At 39.2% G+C, this 19,753-nt stretch overlaps 1 protein-coding gene across 1 annotated transcript in view; it reads left to right on the top strand.

The window, feature by feature from the left end:
• Positions 1 to 7,108: 7,108 nt before the first annotated feature.
• The window catches only part of JADE3 (jade family PHD finger 3), a gene marked incomplete at its 3' end in the record, with an annotated part of 34,056 nt that continues 21,411 nt past the window's right edge, over positions 7,109 to 19,753 (top strand). The window contains exons 1-3 of the mRNA XM_081998343.1: positions 7,109 to 7,339; positions 8,483 to 8,565; positions 18,610 to 18,767. Of these exons, the coding sequence (XP_081854469.1) occupies positions 7,291 to 7,339; positions 8,483 to 8,565; positions 18,610 to 18,767 (290 nt within the window). The 5' untranslated portion in view covers positions 7,109 to 7,290. The remainder of the gene's footprint in view (positions 7,340 to 8,482; positions 8,566 to 18,609; positions 18,768 to 19,753) is intronic.

Below are 19,753 nucleotides of genomic sequence, written 5' to 3'. Positions count from 1 at the left end.
GGTCGACGCATGGATGCGGCACTGAAAATTAAAAACTGCACTTCTGTTTTCAAGGTAGGAAAGGCAATTGTACTTGGGGTGTGCTGTGTTTCACTGTATTGTCAAAGCATGTTATAAATGTGAAGTAGCATCACTTATGCTCCTTTTATACTCGCAAAGCAAAGTGATGGACATTAAGTGCTTCGCACTAGACCAAATGATGAATCATTGTCATAGAAAGGCACGTGAAATGATGTCCGACAAATATTATGCTCTTTTGGCCCATAAACCACAAATGAAGGGGAGGGGGATATTGTATTTGGGATTTCTTCATCCTAGTTTTATGATCTGTCAGCTGAGTTCAGTCCAGTATTTAACTATTTCAGGGGATAAGTCATGCTGGAGATATGTTGGACTTGACTTTTTTTTTCCTTTCATAGTTAAACCCATGGTATCCTTGTGGCAGCTGCCAAATTACCTTATATAAAATGGTAGCAGATAAGGAAAACAGAGCTTGAGACTATGTCTAGTTGCTATTGCACTTCATACAGAGCAATGTTACTAGCTAGATTTCTGTAGCACGTAGTTCCTTGTCTACTAAAATTATTTACCTAGTGAACAAAGGAATCGGCTGTCACTGGAAGTGCCACTTCTAAAACCTGCCATATTCCTCCTTTGCTAAATTACAGATCATTATGTTAACCAAGACTTAGCATGAAATAGTAGCAAGAAAAGTTTAATTTTGTGGTAGGCTCAGTACAGTGTTCAGAGACGTAACTAAAGATTTTATTTTGGGGGTGAGGGGAGGCTTGTATAGGTGTGGTCACTCTGTTAGGGGGTTCTTAAGTAGTGTAGGTGTGCCTTACTGATTTTTTGGTTAGAGTGAAATAAAGAAACAATGTTACTCTTTTTGCTGTACTACTTTTCTGTGAATTGTTTAACCTTTCAAACCTTTTCAGTGCTGCAAATATTGCTAACCCAAGTTCCGACTGGCTGTTTTTTCCAGTTTATATAGCTTTTTTGTGAGATTGGATAGGATATTAAAAAATAATAATAAAAAACCCAAACATGAGTGATCTTTCTTCCTCTAGTTATTTGAAAGGTTGTATTAACGCTACTCATATTTCGTAATTTACCTGGCAGTTGACTATGAAATTTGACCTATTTAAATGGTTTTACTGTACTACATTTCCTGGAGACCTTTCAAGATAATTTGCTTCCTAATCTAAATTTAACAGTTACATAAACCACATTTTGGAGACTTGGAAATTTCTACCTACTGCCTCTGCCTTTTTTTTTTTTTGTAGACAAGCCATATTGTAAGAATGTAAGTACAGAATTTTAATCTGAGATTTGCATGTAGCTTGTCATTTGTTTTTCCTACGTAGATGCTGTTTTTCTTTTTAATAAGATAAAGTAAGTAGTTTATGTTTTGTCCCACTTGAAAGTTTCCTTAGGGCTATGGCCAATTCCATTTTTGTCAAATTTATTTTAAAATGTGAAGAAATAAAATATCGCAGGTCTAGGATATATTTGCATTACAGTTCTTTGAATTTCTTGGTTGCTGTTTCCTTCTGTATAGGTCTTAACAGGTACTGAGTAGCGTATGGATATGTTTAACCTTTCTCTGCAACAAACTGAAGCCAGGAAAGAAGGACTGCTAGTCCTTGGAGATACTATTTTGTTCCAAAATCTTGGCTGGATTTAAGGATTCATTTTGTACACTTGTCACTGATGTCTTGCCTAATATGCTGTGCGAATTCAGACTCCGAGATACCTTATCCTTCTTTCTGCTAAGTCTGTTACTGATGAACTATGTTGAGGAATGTCAGAACAAGAGGATAAACTTAATAGTTTATTTGGTAAATTTAGTTGTTTACTCTGACACAAACTGAAAAGGGAAAAATGTTTATTGCTGTTGTTTCTGCAGATATTTGAAATGGGTTTTTGCTTTGAATAAGGCTCTGAAATTTTGTTAACTCTCTGCTGTTTACGTATGCTGCTTGACTGATTTTTTTTCTTTTTTTTGAGTAATACATGGTAACTAGCTCTTCAGAAATGGGAAGTGCCTTAAGTCAGTGCAACATTGATTTTCCTCGAGGAGAGGAGAGAACGGTGGTAGAGACAAGTGGCTGTTTCTTGTTCACTTCAGTAGTGCAGATATTTGTGAATAAGCAAAAAGGAGCAAACATAATTTAGAAATCATTAACTATAAAACATCTCCCCTAGATTTTTGGAAATAGTGTTATGCTTTTAGTCAGATTCTTGCACATACTGGCTGATGTGTTAATTACTCTTAGCTTGGATCCATGTTTAATCTCAGCCAGGTGAGTGCAGAGTGGCTTTTTCCTGACCTTCCTTGAAAGTGCAGTGATGTGCTGGATCCCGCATCGGCTTTGGCTCCAGGGCAAAATTCCCAATATGGGCTGCAGCATTCAGGAAGCCAGGGGAAATGCTGGCAGCCTGATATTGCTGCCAGTGGCTGAGGAGAGTGCATTTCCTGGGGTTATTTTTGGTTGAACACCCAAAGGATTTGGGGCATCTTGACCTGTGTTCAGGTGTTTAGGTGATGGCAGGGAATAAGGCAGATTTCTCTTTAAGTTGCAGTTCTTGTCTTAAGCTGTTGTGAAGCAAATCAGGGATACACACACAGCTGTGGCATGACAAGTTGGAAATGTGACAGGTGTGGGGTATGGTTCAAGCTTAGGAACTGCTCTGATAATTGATATTAAAAATTATGTCAGAAAATGTTCCATTGCAATAATTGCCTGGAGAGTTGAGTATGTTTTTGCTTGCAACATGGTGATTTCTCTGAAATCATTTGAAAGATCCCTGAAGGTGAGCATCTTTGGAATTTGTATATGTTGTCATACAAGTGATCGATCAGATGTTAGTCCTGTGGATTTAACAAAAAAAAAGGGGGGGGCAAAAAAAGCTTTAGATCAAGGCATGTTATGTTCTTATTTTTAAGGTCATTTGTGCTTGACCGTAAGCCTTGAGCACATTTTGAATCCACAGCCAAGGTGCTCCTACTTACCTTTCAAGCTAGTGAGAATCATTTCTCAGTGGCTGGCAAATAAGAGTTTCCGTAGGGCTTTTTGGGGTGGGTGGAGGCACTTACCTCTTTTGATCTGCAACATTTCAGTGTTGAGTTACTTTACACTCCTTGTTTTTCTTAGCTTGTACATTGGAACTGCTAGAAAGTTTAACCTTTCTAAACTGCTAAAACTAAGTTCTCAAAATTCAAACAAAAAGTTCAATGTGCACATTCGCAAAATGTCTGGATGAAGATAAAGGAGGTGGAAGGAGACTGATGGTTTTAGCTTCTCGGTGTATGGCGTTGCCATCATGCTCCTAATGATGGCTCATCTTTTCTTAATATCTTTTTTTTTCTTTATAAATAGTATCTATTTGAGGATGTTTTCTAAATTTCTTTTTGAACTATTCTGTGGAAAAAAGTATTTCTTACCTGTTACAAATATTTACTAAATTTTTCATGTTGTTTGTGAAAATAATACTATGTACTTGATTCTCTTGGTGTTGCCACATGCCATTCATTATAAGTGATAACTCTGAGATAGGAAAAGAGCACCGGCAATCTCATTAAGTTATTTCTCAGCTTTTCATTAAGTTTTTATGCACATGTTTAAAGAGAATAAATTTTGCTCGTTTATTCAAGGCTTTACCCCTGAAAACTATGGTGACAGTAAAGTCAGAAAAGAGGCAAAGCTAGGGTATATGACTGATTGTACCCACTTCTGTGGGATTTTTAATTCTGCTTGTTTGGTTTGGGTTTTTGATGTGTTCTACATTTAGCCCTTTTAGGGATATTATATGCATGTGTATATCTATTTTTTATTTTAACTTCTTCACAGTGCTTTGCAAGCAGTAAAGCATGAATGTGATGGAAGAAGCAAGAACCGAGGCACAGGGTTGCTTGCAGCCTTCCTCTGGACCATATCGCCTGGCTAATAGTATCGTCTGAAGCTGAGGGACAAACTGGAGGGTGCTGGACTGCTTTGGGGGAATTGGACTGGAGCTGGGAAGGGTTGACATCATGTTGTGGTTCTGGCTTTGCATCTCCGGTCTTTCTGAACTGAGTGGCTGCTGATTCTTCTGCATTCTGCAAAGGCAGGTGAAAGGGTGAGATCTGAGCTCTACCACAAAATGGGTGTTACTTTGGGATCCGTCTGTAATGGCTAGGGAGTGGAAACATCATTAGTGATCCTTTCTGATGCGCCCTCACGCTTCGGGGTGGAAGTGAGCTGGAACTTGTGCGGCAGTCCCAGTGCACGCAGGGTACAGCAAAGGAGTCTCCTATTAAAAACAGAACTGAAGCCTCCTGCGGAGGGGGTCCTGTTGAATGACACTGCATCACGTGGGGACATATGGTGAACTTGTAATAACAGGGTAACTTCAATAACCTGTCTTACTGAACCCAACACACCTGTGATTTGTTGTAGCTCTGTGGGATCCTATTCACTGTTGTGGTTAACACTGCTGCCAAAAATCAGGCAGGAATCCAGTGTTACTACTATTTGGGGCTTTTACACCGAGTGACTGCTTTTTCTGTTTGTGTCTGCTGTGATGGAGGTATAAATCTCTTGGCTGTGCTGCTGCAAATCCACTTCTCAAATACAACTTTCTAATTTTTTTTTTTTTTTTTTTTTTTAGTTTTGGTTTGGTTGGGTTTTTTTTCTCCTATGGAGTTGTTGGCAGAGGTGTGCTTTCTGTTCTGAAGTTTTTGTTGCACTTGCCATTTCTGTGTAAGCTGTCTTTGAAGTAGCCATCTCCTCTTGCTTTCCCAGTTGTTCAGGCAGAAGTCCAGGTTTCCTGGGCATTCTCTCCTGCAGTTGCTTCTCTCAACCTCGTGTTTGACCCTACTTTAATTGAATGTTCGCGTTGGCTCTGCAGATAGCTCTCTTTTGTATGGAGTGAAAAGGTTTTATTGCTGCATGTTTATATAGACTGTAAGAGATGAGAATCGCCTGCCATAAGCTTTCAGCACCTTTTAACAACTGCTCAAAAATTCATCTGAACATAAAAAAAAAAACAAGCAGCAAGCACTCGCATTACTTGCGAAGAAATGGAAGGAAGGAGTACTGCTCGGCACACCTAGATGGATCTTTTCATCATCTCCCAAGGTCTTGTAACATGCCTGATGGTCTGTAAGCCAGGGCTGTTTGGAACTGAAGATTGCCAGCAGAGGAGGTGTTGCCATGGGCAGCACCTGCGCTTTTTTAGGGAGGGTTGTATGCTCTTGGGTACTGGGTTTGGCTGCTGGAGTACAAGCTCTCACATAAAATACACTAAAATAGTATTGCCTATTTGGTCTTGATTTAAAGTCCATGCCTTTAAACTAATGAGTTGGCAAGGTGAAAGTAGTCTTGTAGTCCTCCCCTTGCCACCCAGCAGTTAACTTCAAGTCTGTTGCCCCCAAAACGTGCACAAAGACAAGCCCTTCTGGCCCAAGTGCCTTCTACCTGTCAAACAGCTTTTGCCTAAGAGATTCAAGGAATTTTCTTCATCTGACCAGTAACTTACATTGCTAGCCAGAAGTGAAGTCCTGCGGTGTTTTGGGTATTGTTTCTGATGTCACTCTTCTGTTGGAGACTGGTCTCCGTATACCCAAAGGTTGCTTGAGCTGTGAGAAAGTGAATTAATGTGAAATGGGTTAGGTAATGGGAGCTTACAGCTTGCTTAAGTGACACAAATGACACCTTTTGATGTCCATGCTGTTTGACACCTTTTGACGTCCCATGCTGTTGACCACTGTGTCCATCTGTCCTCCCCCCAGGTTAAATACCTGACTGAGAAGTTCAGTATCTACCTGCCGGAAAACTGCACACATCGCTTCCTTTTTCAGCTTCCAGGAGTGTGGGTGATGTGTTTTTATAACAGATAGGTCAAAAGGGTTGTTTGAACTTTGAGTGATCATTGCATTTAGATTCAGTAAACTCAGTCTCTTAAATATAAAGCTGCTGAAAATTTCCACTAAGATAAACACATGTGCTGCAAAAAATTCAATTGCAATCTCTTCAAAGCCTTTGAACAGGCTTCTCTTATATGGAAATTTTGTTTATTCCATGGTCTTTGGATAATCTCAAGATCCATTGTACAGTAACTAATGTGGAGGGTTTATCAAATGGGATATTTAGCTGTGTTGCTTTTTTTGAATGGTATGTGGTTTTGTTTAAGAAATGAAGCTGCTCACATTTCAGGTGTGACCAGACTGGCACTTCTAATACCACAGGCATTTCAGCTGTCTGTAACTTGCTTGTGCCTATCTTCTGCTTTAAAAAAAAAAAAAAAAAATTGTCATCTAGTCTTGCAGAAACATTTTTTACTTCTTTTCTCTAATGATTTGTTCATTCATTCCATTAAAAAGATAGAGGTGATTTTCATTTACTGTTATTAACTGGAAACTGTTGTTGGTTCTTTGTTAATAAATGTAACATTGAATATTATAGAATGGCAGGACTTGTAAGAACGTATGTGTATTTCTGTTGGCACTTGTTTAGAGTATACAGCTGACCAATATTAGGATCTTTTTTTTATTAAGTAGCAGTGCAGAATTGCAGAATATTCTTCTTCCCGGTTCTCTATATGTGTTACATTTTTCAAAAAGCTCAGTACCTTTTTGTAATGGAACTGGTGTAGCGCCACAGAAGTATTTCTCAGTGATAGCCTTGATCTCTTCTTAAACTTCTGAAAACCACATTTCTTGTGAACTAAGCAGTGATCAGATGATTTAAATTAAATGGCATCAGTCAACATTTTCTGTGATTGTCCGTATTTAAAATCTGCCCCCTTTTTTGCATGGATACCTTTGGGTTCCCCCCCCCTCCTTTTTTTTTTTTAAGGGGAGTTATATTTCTAAATCCTTGCCTTGCTGTGCATCCACCTTATTTCCTGGCCTCCACCCGTGTCTCAGTGAGCGACTGCCACCATGGCAACTCTTCCTCTGGCTGAACAGATGGGACATTGAGTCTCCTCCGAGAGCAGAGCACCGTTCACGCCCTGCCAGGAATCAGCTGGCGGGTTGCACTCCTTTCTGCAAAATTTAGAGCAAGCTCTGCCCAGCAGAGGCATGCTGGTTTTGAGGGTGCTCAGTTTCACAAATGATAGTGTGGTCTAATAGCTGCTTGCAGAAATAAAACATAGTGACTGAACTGGGATTATTTCTGTGCCTGAAAGCTCTTCAGAGGAGCTTTGCCTTTAGCGTGAAGAGCTTGGCGTCAGCCAGCAGCCGGTGCTTTTCTGGTAGAATGGTTGCCATCAACTTTTTTTTTCTCTTTAGGATGCGTCAGGATGAAACGCCACAGGCATCTAAGCACCAGTGACAGTTCAGACAATGAGAGTAAGTAATACCTACGAGTTTTTCTTTGGTCTATCACCCCCTTGTGGTTTCCTTCTGCGGTTTGAGGGCAAACCGTTTCACCTCTCATAATTAAAAAAAAAATGTTTCTTGCTTGATTTCTTTTTGTGTTTTGTGGTCTTTGGTGTTCTGAATCCTGTTACAGGAGGAAAATGAGGTGAAGGATCCTGTAAACCTGGGGGGACTTTTGAGTCTACTTAGAGTTTGAAGAGAAACTTGTATGTCTTTCCCTTTCAGAGTTGGGAAAAAGAAACATGTAATTCAAGAGAAATTTTACTGTTCAGGGTCCTATTCTGTAATTTTTTTTTTTTTTAAAGGAGTCCTGTTGTCTTTTGTTGTGCAGAGCATCAACTTTAAAATTACTGGGGGTGGAAAGCTACTTGAGCATTGCTATGTTTGAGTTATCTCTAAGATAGAGTTATAACCACTATATTGATTGTTATACCTTATTATACTGGTTCTTGATCTATTCCACCTTGGTCTGTTATACAGTTTAGTAAAATCGTATTTTAAATGTTCCTTGGCACACATCTGCTTGAGGTTGCATCTTCCAGTTTTATCTGCAAAAAAATCCCTGTATGGCAGGGTTGTCTTTGTTGCTTATAAACCTATGACTATCTAATAACTCTATACATAATGATGGTTCATTGTCATATTTGTTGAGAGTCATTGATGTATCCTGTGCCGAAATAACCTTTTGCCCAGAAATATCTAGACATTGCACTATGATTTTTTGCATCTTTCATCAGCATGCTTTAGTATTATCGCTGTTTTGGATTTTTTAGCACTTGCAAACTCTGTCCTCGGTTTTGCCCTTCCTTCCACTTTGTTAGAAAGGAAGTGAAGGAAAGTGGTCTGCTTGCTTGTTTCTGTTTACTCATGCTTGTATTGGGTAGAGCAGAATGTACCCATAAACTCAATGTGCTGTGGTTTTACGAAGAGTGAGTGGAACAGGAGGAGCTGTAATCAAGCCTACAGACTGCCTAAGAGCTTTTTTGCCCACGTCTTGTCAAAGTTATGATAATTCAGGAGATTGGAGTGCCTTGTGTTTGACTGAAATTAAATGAATTGAAACAAGCTATAATGGTCCTTCTTATTTATTTTTTTTTTTTCTTCCTTTGACAGGTCCTTCCACTTCCTTTTCTTCTTGTTCTAAATACAGAAGCAAGTCAAAAACACCATCAAATGAACAAAAGAAACCTGCTGAGGTAAGAACCAGGGTTAAAGATTGGTTGCTGGTAGTTTTTTGTAACGTAGTTTTCATGTTTCTAAGCCTTGAAATTGTGAGCTTTGAACCAGTGCCAGTGAGTCCTTTTGTCACCTGTCAAATTCTCTGTGAAACTGTTTTCCCCACTGTGCGAGTATTATAAGAGCTCTAGTGTTTGACGTCCCAAAGTGACTTAAGGCATTTGCAGACAGTAACATGTAGTTCTTTCTTCCCCTGAAATTTAGTCTCATTTTGAAATTGAAAAAGCTGGGATGGTCTTATAATTTGAGGGCATGCCAAAGAAAGAAGTGGTTCATGTGTATGTGTATGGAAGGATACTTTCCTTCTACTTTAGTATAAACAGTGGGACACTTAAGTGGGCAGGATATGTATGAACAGTGCTTACTCATCTTCTGCCACTTTCTCACTCTTGGCTTTTTTACTCTGCCATCCCCACCTGTTAGGACCTCTACACCTATCACCACTGTCACTGGCTCTGTATTCGCCAGTTGATTAAATTGGCATTTATGTACAATCCAGTGCTCAAATCCATCCTATCAGCCGTTACGCTGGTAGCCCTTTTTGGGGAGGATTTGTTGGCTGCTTTCTCCAGATCTGATGCTTGCTTTCTTAAGGGCCAAAGTCAGATCATGAACGCAAATGGGAGAAATGTTCCTTTTAGCTAATTCCCCTTACTTGTTATCACATTCCCCCCAAATGAGTCCTTAGCATGCTAGTATGCCTGTTGATGTCTGAGGTTATTGAAGAAAAGACTGTCAAAACTCACTTTGCTTCTCTAGAATTTAAAGCTGAGAGTTATGTCCCAGAAGTAATTTTGTATACTATACCAGCAGCTTTTTACCTGCTTAGACACTGTCAAATGTTGCATAAACTATATAGATTGTGCTTATACAGCAAAAGCTATTCAGCAAATATACTTCATGCTTCTTTTCTAAATGCTGCTAACTAAATGAATTTGGTTTGGTAAGAACAAGGTAAATGTTACAGAACACGTCCTTTCTTTGGAAGCTTATTTATCACAAGTTAATTGAAGAAAACTCATCTTCTATGAATGTTTTGGTAAAAGCAAAATTGCCAGAACTGGCTACATAGTGTTTTATTTACAGCCACCAAGAAGGTTAAGAAAAGCCTGCTTTTTACCTTTAAAATATTGGTCGGAGGGTTATGGTTCTGTATGAATTGTAATCTTAAAACAGCTTGTGGCTACTGGGGTCTTGTAATTGTGGCTCGAGTTTGCCTAGGCAGAAGCTGAAACACATACACTGCCAGACTTGTTGCTGTTTCAAATACACATTCAGTGTTAGTCCCTTACCAATCCCTTCTTTCTGCCCAGCCATCCAGCTTTCTTCTTGTATCTCTTCTTCTTAGGGATTGTCCTGTTACTGTTTTCTTTGCCTTTGCTGCATGCTGTCTTTATGTGCATATGTACATTATAAAAAATAATTATGAAGGTGCGGTTCCATGTATATAGCATACAAGTGTTCTGTTTATGTAAATTCTAGGAATTAAAACGAGCAGTGTTTTCAGTTCCTCCTCTTGAGATCTTCTTTGTTGCTTTCTACCTGTTCCAAGACAAAATCTTGAGCCTTTTAATGATTGAAGATAGGAAACTTTGAAGAACAAAATCTGGAATCTACACTTGGAATTTAAAAAGTTATTTCATAACATCATCCTTTCAGTTAGTACTAACACCTTTTTGTCATCTTTCATTTAAGATCTGCCTCCTGGAAAAAAAGGAGGGGGGGAAAAAAAAAGAAAGAAGGAAATTTCAAACCTTAGAATATGTCCTCTCCTGGAGGAGTATCCCAAGTACAATATTTAAAAGAACCCTGGAAAAAAAAAAAATAAAGCCCTCTGGTAAAGGGAATGGAAGGGAGGATGGCAGTAATAATTTCTACCACTTGTACAGAAGACTCTTGGCTATCCTTCCAGTTTTTCCTTTCCTTCTGCTAGAAGCGAGCACTCCTTCCAACCCCTTGAAAAGCATATGCTGGAGAGTGTATTACATGAAATGCTGTTGTCAGCAGAGCATTGAAATTGATTATTTATGTACCAAGTGGTGACAAGGGTGTAAAGCAAAGACTGAAAAGGGACTCCACCACACACCCTTCCAAAAATCATGTAATTCCACAAGTTTTTTGTAGTAATGTTGTCTAATATCTATTAGATAGAAATTTAAAATTTCAGGCTGACAGCATGCCTTTCACAAGGGCTCTCTTTAACAAGTTGGCATTGCTCTCCTTTCATTCACCTCTGCTTGCCAGGCAGCAGGCTGTTTCTTGAGTTAGTGATGCAGAAAATCTAAAAGGTCAAAGCTATAAATAGCTGTTTGGGAATATTTTTGCTCATGGTCTTCATACATTAATTTTTCTTTCATGCCAGTAAGCCTGGCTTTCTCAATTAAGTTGTATGTGAATACATACGCTTTTTTCCACTTCCCCAACCATCTCCAGCCCAACCCAAGTACCTCGGTTCTCTCTCCAAATAAAAGCTCGATTTTGGTGCTGTGACTAACAAGCAAGTTAGTGTATCTGTTGGTTGCTTCACAGGACTTGTCTGTATGCACCATGGTCCTCTGTGGCTACTTATAAAAAATGATGAGTGGCTGCAGTTGAGGACTGCTCTTGAAGTGCCTCCCAGGTGCTTCAGAATCGAGGCGGGTTTGGGGTTGGCCTCAGTGGGGCGGGGTCGTCTGTTTTTACTGCGGGACAGAGGGGTTCAGTGTCAGAGTGCAAATGTCAAAGCCCATTCCCAAGGCCTGACTTACGCCAGGGGTTTACATTGGTGCAGAAGGGTTGTTACCAGGTATCCTCCTTGGAGAAGAAGGTGAGAAGAAGGCAAGCCTGTAACTTGTCCAGACTATGGTGTTTCTCTACGTAATTGCAAAAGCAAGACTGTGGCGCTCTCTTGGTCCTCCTCTTCTGGATACAATCTATCACAAACTACTGAAATGGAGACAAAAATTCTGCTATCTGATTAGCTTTAGCATTTACTTTGAATAAATAAATTGTGTCAAGGTTACAGGCACACCAGTAGTATAAGTCATAACAGTTTTCCAGACCTTTATGATGATGTTGGCCACATGCCATTTGTGGTGTTGCTCCTCATGGATTTAAATGTAGACAGGAGGGGCTCGCAGGCCTAAGCAGTAGGCTGTGTGGGAGTAGCGAGGTAGGAGGCATTTGGATATCTGTCTCAGCACGAAGCCTGTACTTTGCAGTTCCGTGTCTCTGTGGAAGCTGCAGCACAAAATGGTGGCAGGGTAGTTGGAATCATTTTTGTAGGGAAAACCAACCAGCTGCACTGTCCTGAGTGACTGTTCCTTTTCCCTTAAGCTAGTGGGGTCACAAAAGAGCCTATATTATATTATATATATTGTATATATATTGTTTTTTCAGTCCTCGCTCCCTCTTGAAACTGTAAGGGAGTTAAGTTAGCATTGTGCCTTTTTTTAACCCTTCCCATATAAAGATGGCAGTGTTTTACCTCTCTTTGCAAATAGGGTTTTGAATCTCGCAGCAATAGTATCATTGCTGATAGTGACAGTTGTGTTATGTGAAATGTAGCTCGTCTTCTACAAGTAAATGGTCTGCTTTCATTCCTTGGGTATGTGAAACTTTTTTTAATGGCATTTAACTGCCACATAAATCGTAGGTCTTGATCCTGAGGAGCACCCTGTAAGACTAGACTCTTGGCAGAAAATTACTTTTTTTTTCAGTTTGAAAATAGTTGATTTTGTTCTGTGAATGAATGGGGAACATGGTTAAATCATATTGCTTTTCATGTACCATGCATAATAGAGTAGGAAACCCTTACCTGTATGCGCATGCTTACCATAGAAAAGTCTGAATTAACTTGGATCTCTGTACAGGTTTCTGGCGAACGGGCCTTACGTGTTTCAATGAGCTGCTTTTTAGCCTGCTTGGGTTAGTTGATTTAAAAGAAAAGAATTACAACACTTTTATGTAACTTAGATGTGCAGCCTCACTGGTTGTTTTTATGATCTTGTTTTGCTTTGAGATACAGTCTCAGGCTATTTGAACTCTTTAGCAAGAGGTGACCCAAATGCATGGAAAAACATGCTTCTGAAAAGGCTGAGCTGTTTTACCTTTGGAATTGAATAAGCAGGTGTAACAGTAAAGTATAAATGGTCTGGAAACGACAGAGCTAAGCTTCTGTCCTGCCTGTCCTTGTGATGGAAGAATTGTGGAGGAAAGGCGGGGGGCTGATGAATGAGGCCAAAAGTTAGGAAATCTGTAGCAATTAAAAGGATATCCTTTCCATGCATCATGTAATTAGACTGTGAAGCTCATCTGCTACAGGAAGTTGTTGAGACTGAGAATTAAACAAGATTAAAAAAGAAGTTGGACAGATGATAATGAGTACAGATTTTTCTAAATATCTGTATAAATTAATACCATTTAAAAAAATGATTGTTAGGATTAATCCCAAAATCCGAAGCTTATGTCTGATTAGCAACCAGAAGGAAACTTGACGTGTTCTTGCACATTCTTCTGGCTCATGAGATACTGTCAGAGACATGATGTTAGGTAGGTTTGATTTAGTATTGGATTTCCTGGCTTTTCCTATACATGCTTGTAAAGGAGGCTAGGAAGATTCATGGCTACTAAAAAGAAAAGTACAGTATTTCATTTGCTTGAGTCCTGAATAATCCATAAAAATCGTTTTAGGGAGTAGGATTTTGAACATTAAGATTTACTGCAATGCATGTCCAAATTGTGTGGAGATTTGAGAACTACAAATTTAATGCTACACTTATTCCTGTCTGCCCCAGCTTTTTTAACATCTTAAGTTTTTCAGTCCAGTCAGCATACATGCCTGGAACTGTAGCTTCATTTCCATTTTAAAATTATGTTGCCTTTTATTTACTTTGCTACCAAAAAACCCTAACCAAACAAAAAAAACACCCTGTCTTGAGTCTCCAGATTCCTCTATAATAAGGTGCCTTAATTCAGAAACTTCATGCCCAGATTGCAATGTATTAACAAGAAAAATTCTACCTCTCCAGGATGAGCCCACCAAGTTTTGTCCCTAGAGCTTTCTCCTTCGTAAATGGGCAGTCTTTTGCACATACTGTGAAACATCTATACAAAGATTAAACTATGCTTAGATACTATATAGCTATATTACACTTGTAATATGTCATATTGGGGATTGGACTAGATGACCATGAAAGATCCATTCTAACCCAAACTATTCTATGATTCTGTGATATTACAATTTGGCTTTTGTTATATTATTTATGAGGTTATTTTAGGTGTAAACTACTGCTTTATCAGTGTGTTTAAATTTTGCTGAGGGTGTTTTCCTTGAGAGCTACAATAGTAGAGTAAGCTTTAAGTGCTTGTGGAACTAAAAAAGTTACTAGACCCTTTCAAAGGTGAATAAAAAAAGATCATTTGACTGCAAACATGATGAAAAATTCTTGTGTTATTTACTTTACACTTTACAGAAAGTGCCCACTGTAGTTTGAATGTTTGGCCGTTGTAATTTCAAAGTTGGCCTTTGAGGTGGGTTGTGAAGGAGACCAAAAAGTCAGGAAAATACTAGCTGTTTGATCTCTCTCTGGTTAGAGAGGATATTGGCCCTCATTCCACACTGTTTTCCATAAAAGATGTTTGAGAGTATACTCTTGTGGAGGGACGGGACTGGACATAGTAGTTCCTGCCTTTTAAAAATCATGGCTCTGTGTTTCTGGAGCAGCGGGTCTTCTGACTCCCGAAGCACTGGGCACCAGGAACACAAACGTGTGTTGCTGACTCGCTTGGGGCTCTGCTGGGGGCTGGGGAGCCCTTAGCACTGAAGATGCAATCCAGCAGAAATCCTGCTTTGATTGTAACAATAGAGCAGTTAACCCACAATTTCCTTAAACCTTTGAGGTGTGGTTCCCAGTCGCTGCCTAGGTGCCTGTGACAAGTGGCTTACTCTTCTTGGGGGTTTGTAAGCAGGTGGTCAAAGTACCTGAAAGCTCAGAGGGTGTCACAAGAAGAAATACCGGTTTTCTTTCCATTTTTAAGAGATGGCACAGTCCATTTGTTTTCCTTCACACATGCATTTGGGCAAGACAAGGTGAGTGAATGAGCAATGGCATCAGTCAACTTTATTAGCTTGCAGAGGGGTATTGGAAAATGTATGTGACTTTTTTTTAATGTGGTTTTAGGTTTGCAATGGTCATGAACAAAAGGTGCCTGACAGTCTGTGCAGATCTGATGTTTGAGTTGTTCAACGAAGATGGGATTTGTAGAAGGCTGTTGTATTGTCAAGACCCACTCTCTGTCTTTGATAATATTTTACTGTAATTCTCTATAGCATTACTTGTATCCTTCCTGACGTCTTTAGTGGATAAGGATACTTCACACAAAATAGTGTTCTTTGTTTCACAGGCTTGATTTATTCACAGAGTAAGCACAGGAGGGTCTTGTGAGGAAGATTATATATAGAATTTTCATAGACTGCTTCCAGAAGGAGTTTGGGTTAAAGTCATAGACAGCTTTTGGTGAAGCATTATAAATGGATTTTAAGAAGTTAATTTCCTTGGACATACTCTTCTAACATAATTTCCAAATAGGACTCAGAAGTCTGAAAAACAAAACATATAAACTGTATTTTTCCTTCCACAGCTCCATGATATCATTATTGCTTGGTGTGTTAGTGCCATGGGGGAGCAGAGCATCCTTATTTCTGGAGAGTTTTTGTAGAATTTTGCTTTTAAAGACTTTAGAGACGGCAGCGCATGTCTGCAGAGGTGACTAGGAAGTTTTCATTGCCTCAGCAAATCCAGGCAGACGTACTGCAGAGCAAAAAGCTGATCTTGACCAAAGAACAAGGTCTCCTCTCCTAGATTTAAGACCCAGCTCTAAAGCATGAAATAATTATTAGAGTTTCTCAATGAAATGTTTAAGATTATAGTAATTATTTTTTTATTATTATTATTACATAAACAAACACATTTTCACTGACGTCATTCACTCAAAGTGCTGCACTGTTTTCAGCTGAAACTAAAAATTCCTGGCAGCAAAATGAAAGGGCAAGTTCAGACCAAGCTGTCTTGTCGGTAAGCAGGGCTAAAGCTCATCTCTTCTTTCATGCTTTCAATTGCTAAAAATACTTCTTTAAAAATCCCACTGTCACACAGTAACTTCTGTGAATGCTTACAGCAGTGGGGAGTTTCCCATTTCTGTGTGTGCAGACCTGGCTCTGCTAGCTGTGGTCATTTGTAGCTCAGCTCTGCAAAGCCCTTCTCTATTGTGGGAAAGACATGCAGCCCTTGCTGAGTCCACTTTTGAGGAGTGATGTGTCCAGATGGAATGCCTTATTAGCCTTGACCTGGTATGCTCATTTTTCAGATCTTCTCAATATGTATGATGTTACAGATGATATTAAAATAGCGTTGAAGGGCTGTGATTTATGTATGGTAAGAAATAGAACTGCTTTTGGGTGACTGAAAGATGACCACTGCACTTCATGGGCTAACCATGGACATGAAGATGGTCCTTGCCAAGGGGAGGGTATGTGCTGTGGAGTGAACTAGCTGTTGCTTTATGGATACAGTTAGTAAAGGAGATGCATTGTGTTTGAAGCAAGTGTCCAAACAGAAACAATCGTGAAGAAAAGCTGGCTATCTACATCCTGAAAGCATGTATCTGCTGTTCATTGAGTTGGCTTAGTTCATAGCCTTAAGGCTGACTGCTGAAGTAAAATTTACTCGATTTGTCAGAAAACTCTGTGAGTCCCCTGGGTGTTTTGGTTTACTTCCACAACAAAGGAATATTGAGTGAGTGTTCTCATACGTTGTCCTCTGAGAGTATCTTACTGTTGGAAGATCCTGCTTGGCCACACGTGACGGAATGAAGAATGATGAGAGCTAGAGATTGTAATGATTCCAAACGTCTGCAGGAAATACTCAATTGCACTGTTATTACAAGTATGAATAGGCAATTCTTAGGAAGTCTTGGTCAGGTTTGGGGTTTCTTAAGGTTTCAACAGTTACATTTATATCTGTTAAATCTTTGACCTTCAGTGGTCAGTTTTAGAAATCTGAAGTAGAGAACTTAATGTTGTGGCGTGGAGATAGTGTGGTCAGTACTGTACAACAGTCAAAAAAACAACAAAAAAGTCCATGCTCCAGGGGATTTGTGCTCTAAAAATAGATATATAGTTCACGTACATAATGGATGATCAGAAGATTAATTTGCTGCTAAGCAATGTCGTTAGAATACTGATGCCTTTAACAACATTTTTCATCTAGTGTTTAAAAAATAGCAGGCTTGATATGAAGCACTCTATTTCTATATTCTGTCAGTGGCTCAAAAGGTAGTTTGTAAAGCACTTACCTCAGATACGGTCTGAGGAATATCTTTTCTGATAATTAAACCAGTCATTGCACTTCTCATTTACTGGATTATTTTTTCCTTCTGGAGTTCTTTGGAATTGTGCCATGTTAGTGTTTCTCATAATCCTGGTTCTGTACCTGTAACACAGAAAATGAAAATGCCTTTTAAGTGGCATAAATAATTTTATATTTTACTTTTGGTGTGTACACATAGTGCTTGGAAAAAATGGATGCTTACAGTCTTAATGCTTTCACTCTTGGCATTCAGATTTTAATACAGGCCTGTTAGGTATCTGAAGAGTTTTATACAGAAGACAACAGTGAACAGTCTGGTTTGAACCAAAGCAGATAACACATCAGTAGCAAATAAGAGAGCCTTGAGTCTGTGGTTTTGAGTTCCCTCAGTCAGCTTGCTCTCCTGGCAGCCCATGTGAGATGTGGTTGTAGGACACAGTGAAGTAACACTGATGTTCCAGGTCACCAGCAAATACCTGGTTTTAGCATAAAGCCTTTTTAAATAATGTTTACTTGATGATTTCCAAGAACAGCTGAGAATTTTTGCAGTAGGCATAACCGGTCTGGTGCTGTCAAATTGAAAAGGGTACATGAAGATACTTGGCTCTGAGATATTTTATTACTCTTCTGGCTATAAAACTGAATTAGTAAGAAGAGAGTTCAACCTGCCACAGCTTATTGCAGGGATATTTTCCGTTTCATTTTATTGCCCTTTGAGGATTTGATTTCTCGTTATGATAATACAGTTAATTAGTTGTGATGTCTCCCTAACACCAAGCCTCAGTCACTGTTTTGCTTTTATGAATGTTAAACTGGTGCAGTGTAGCAGTGGAGAAAAAAACCCACAAACGATGTGTATGCCCTTTATTTAAATTATATGCATCTGTATTTGACAGACACTGACCTTAAGTAAGCCTTGAGATGACTGATAATCATGTTTATATGCTCATAAAAACTTAATCCTCTTGAGCCAAGAGTTGAATGTTATGGCTGGAGGTTTGTCACTGATGTGTTTGCTTTGTTTCAAAATGGTCTAGGTTTGCTAAAGAATGCTGAGGCTAGATTGTGTCACTGCCTGCATCGCTGAGGTTCAGGCACAGAGCAACACAGGTCTCGCGTTTCAGCAAAGGCAGCTGTTTGTCTTTGATCCAGAGACCCTGACCAGTAAAACTTCAAGTGGTTTTTATAAATGAACAAGTGCCTATATATCAGTTTTGCCATGGCAACTGTTCATAGCCCATGATGAATATGACAGTTTGAAGTAGCTAAACTGAGTGAAAGAAGAGGATATGCTACCTTGTATCTACTTTGGGGTAAAGCCTATGGACTGGCAAGCAAAATAAGCTGTTTGAAAGTGATATTAAATCAGATGGAGGCCTCCTTTCCCCTCTCCCTGGTCACCTGTAACAGTTATCTTCTGATTAGCCTTTGGGCAACAGCATGGTTTTGAGTTAGCATAAACTTCTTGTTATACTGTGCCTGATACACTGAGGGTTAATAACATTTCAAATTGACTTATTTGTGTGTTGGTACTCTTTAAAAAAAGCATTATCAAGGTATATGCATTGTTTCAGTGTAGAGTAAGAAAAATACCTACCACTTCCTTTAGCACAATGCTTTTTCTCAAGCTACTCTTTTCTCTGGTGTTTCTTGCAGGTGTTCCGCAAGGATCTCATTAGTGCCATGAAACTACCAGATTCTCACCATGTCAACCCTGATGAATATTATATCTTTGCGGACACATGGAAACAAGAATGGGAGAAAGGGGTTCAAGTTCCAGCCAGTCCAGAAACTATTCCACAGCCTTCTCTCAGGTAATGGTGATCAGACCAGATCACATGCACAAAACTTCAACTTAAAGATGGTGGTCTCACAAAAATAGGTTGTCTAAATGCAGTCAGCTTTTCTGTGTTATTATATTTAAATCTCCAATGCAAGAGCCTTCAGGCGTGTTCTTAAACCAAACAAGTATCAATTTGGAAAACATTTCTGTGGCACTTCAGTCCAGATCTGGTTCTGTCTGTGCACTGTTACAGTATCTACATTGTGAGTTTAAAAAGGGGAACTTTTTTCTTGAGTCACACGGTGCTGTGGATTAAAACCCGTTTTCTCATTTGAGTATGGTGAGTTAATAAATTAGGAATAAACCCAAATCTTACACATGTTACTTGAAAGGTATTCCTGTAAAGCATGATGATACAGAGCAGTAAGCATGCCGTAGTTACCAATGTCCGATAAAGCTATTCATTCATGTAATTTAATTTTGGTTATTGTTGCTAAAGCTTTAAAACTTTCTGCCTTCTCTCACCACAAATAACTGCTTAACATTATAGAAGTTCAGTGATCTCAGTTTCAGGAGATAGATAAATAACCTTTTGTTTTCTTACACTGTGCTTAGGCTAGGAAAACACAACACTATAGGCCTGCAACCCTTTCTGGTGGAAACAGAGTGTGTTTCAACATAGAAATGTTATTGCCAACGTGGTCTTCGAGATGAAGATAAATGAATTGTCCAGTGAAAGCGCTGATGCCAGCATAATTTAATTTCCACTGGGGCTATTGTCAGTACCATGTTATTAAAAATAAATATATTGCATCTCATACCAGCAGTATTACATTAGAGGAAAACATTGCTATAGATTTGGCTGGACCAGAGAAAAGAAAAGCTCACAAGAGAATGAGAGGAAAACATGAGCAAGGTGAAGGGGGAGGAAGAATGGCAGAAGAACATTGTGCTAACATTGACAACCCACATTGTCCAGTTAGAATTATGTAGGGTGGTGCTTGCCTGCTGCCTGCT

This window comes from Phaethon aethereus (assembly GCF_964289735.1).
Source record: "Phaethon aethereus genome assembly, chromosome: 1".
In the NCBI taxonomy this organism is placed as follows: domain Eukaryota; kingdom Metazoa; phylum Chordata; class Aves; order Phaethontiformes; family Phaethontidae; genus Phaethon; species Phaethon aethereus.
The sequence above is the reverse complement of the archived record's forward strand: the minus strand, read 5'-3'. Positions and strand labels throughout refer to the sequence as shown.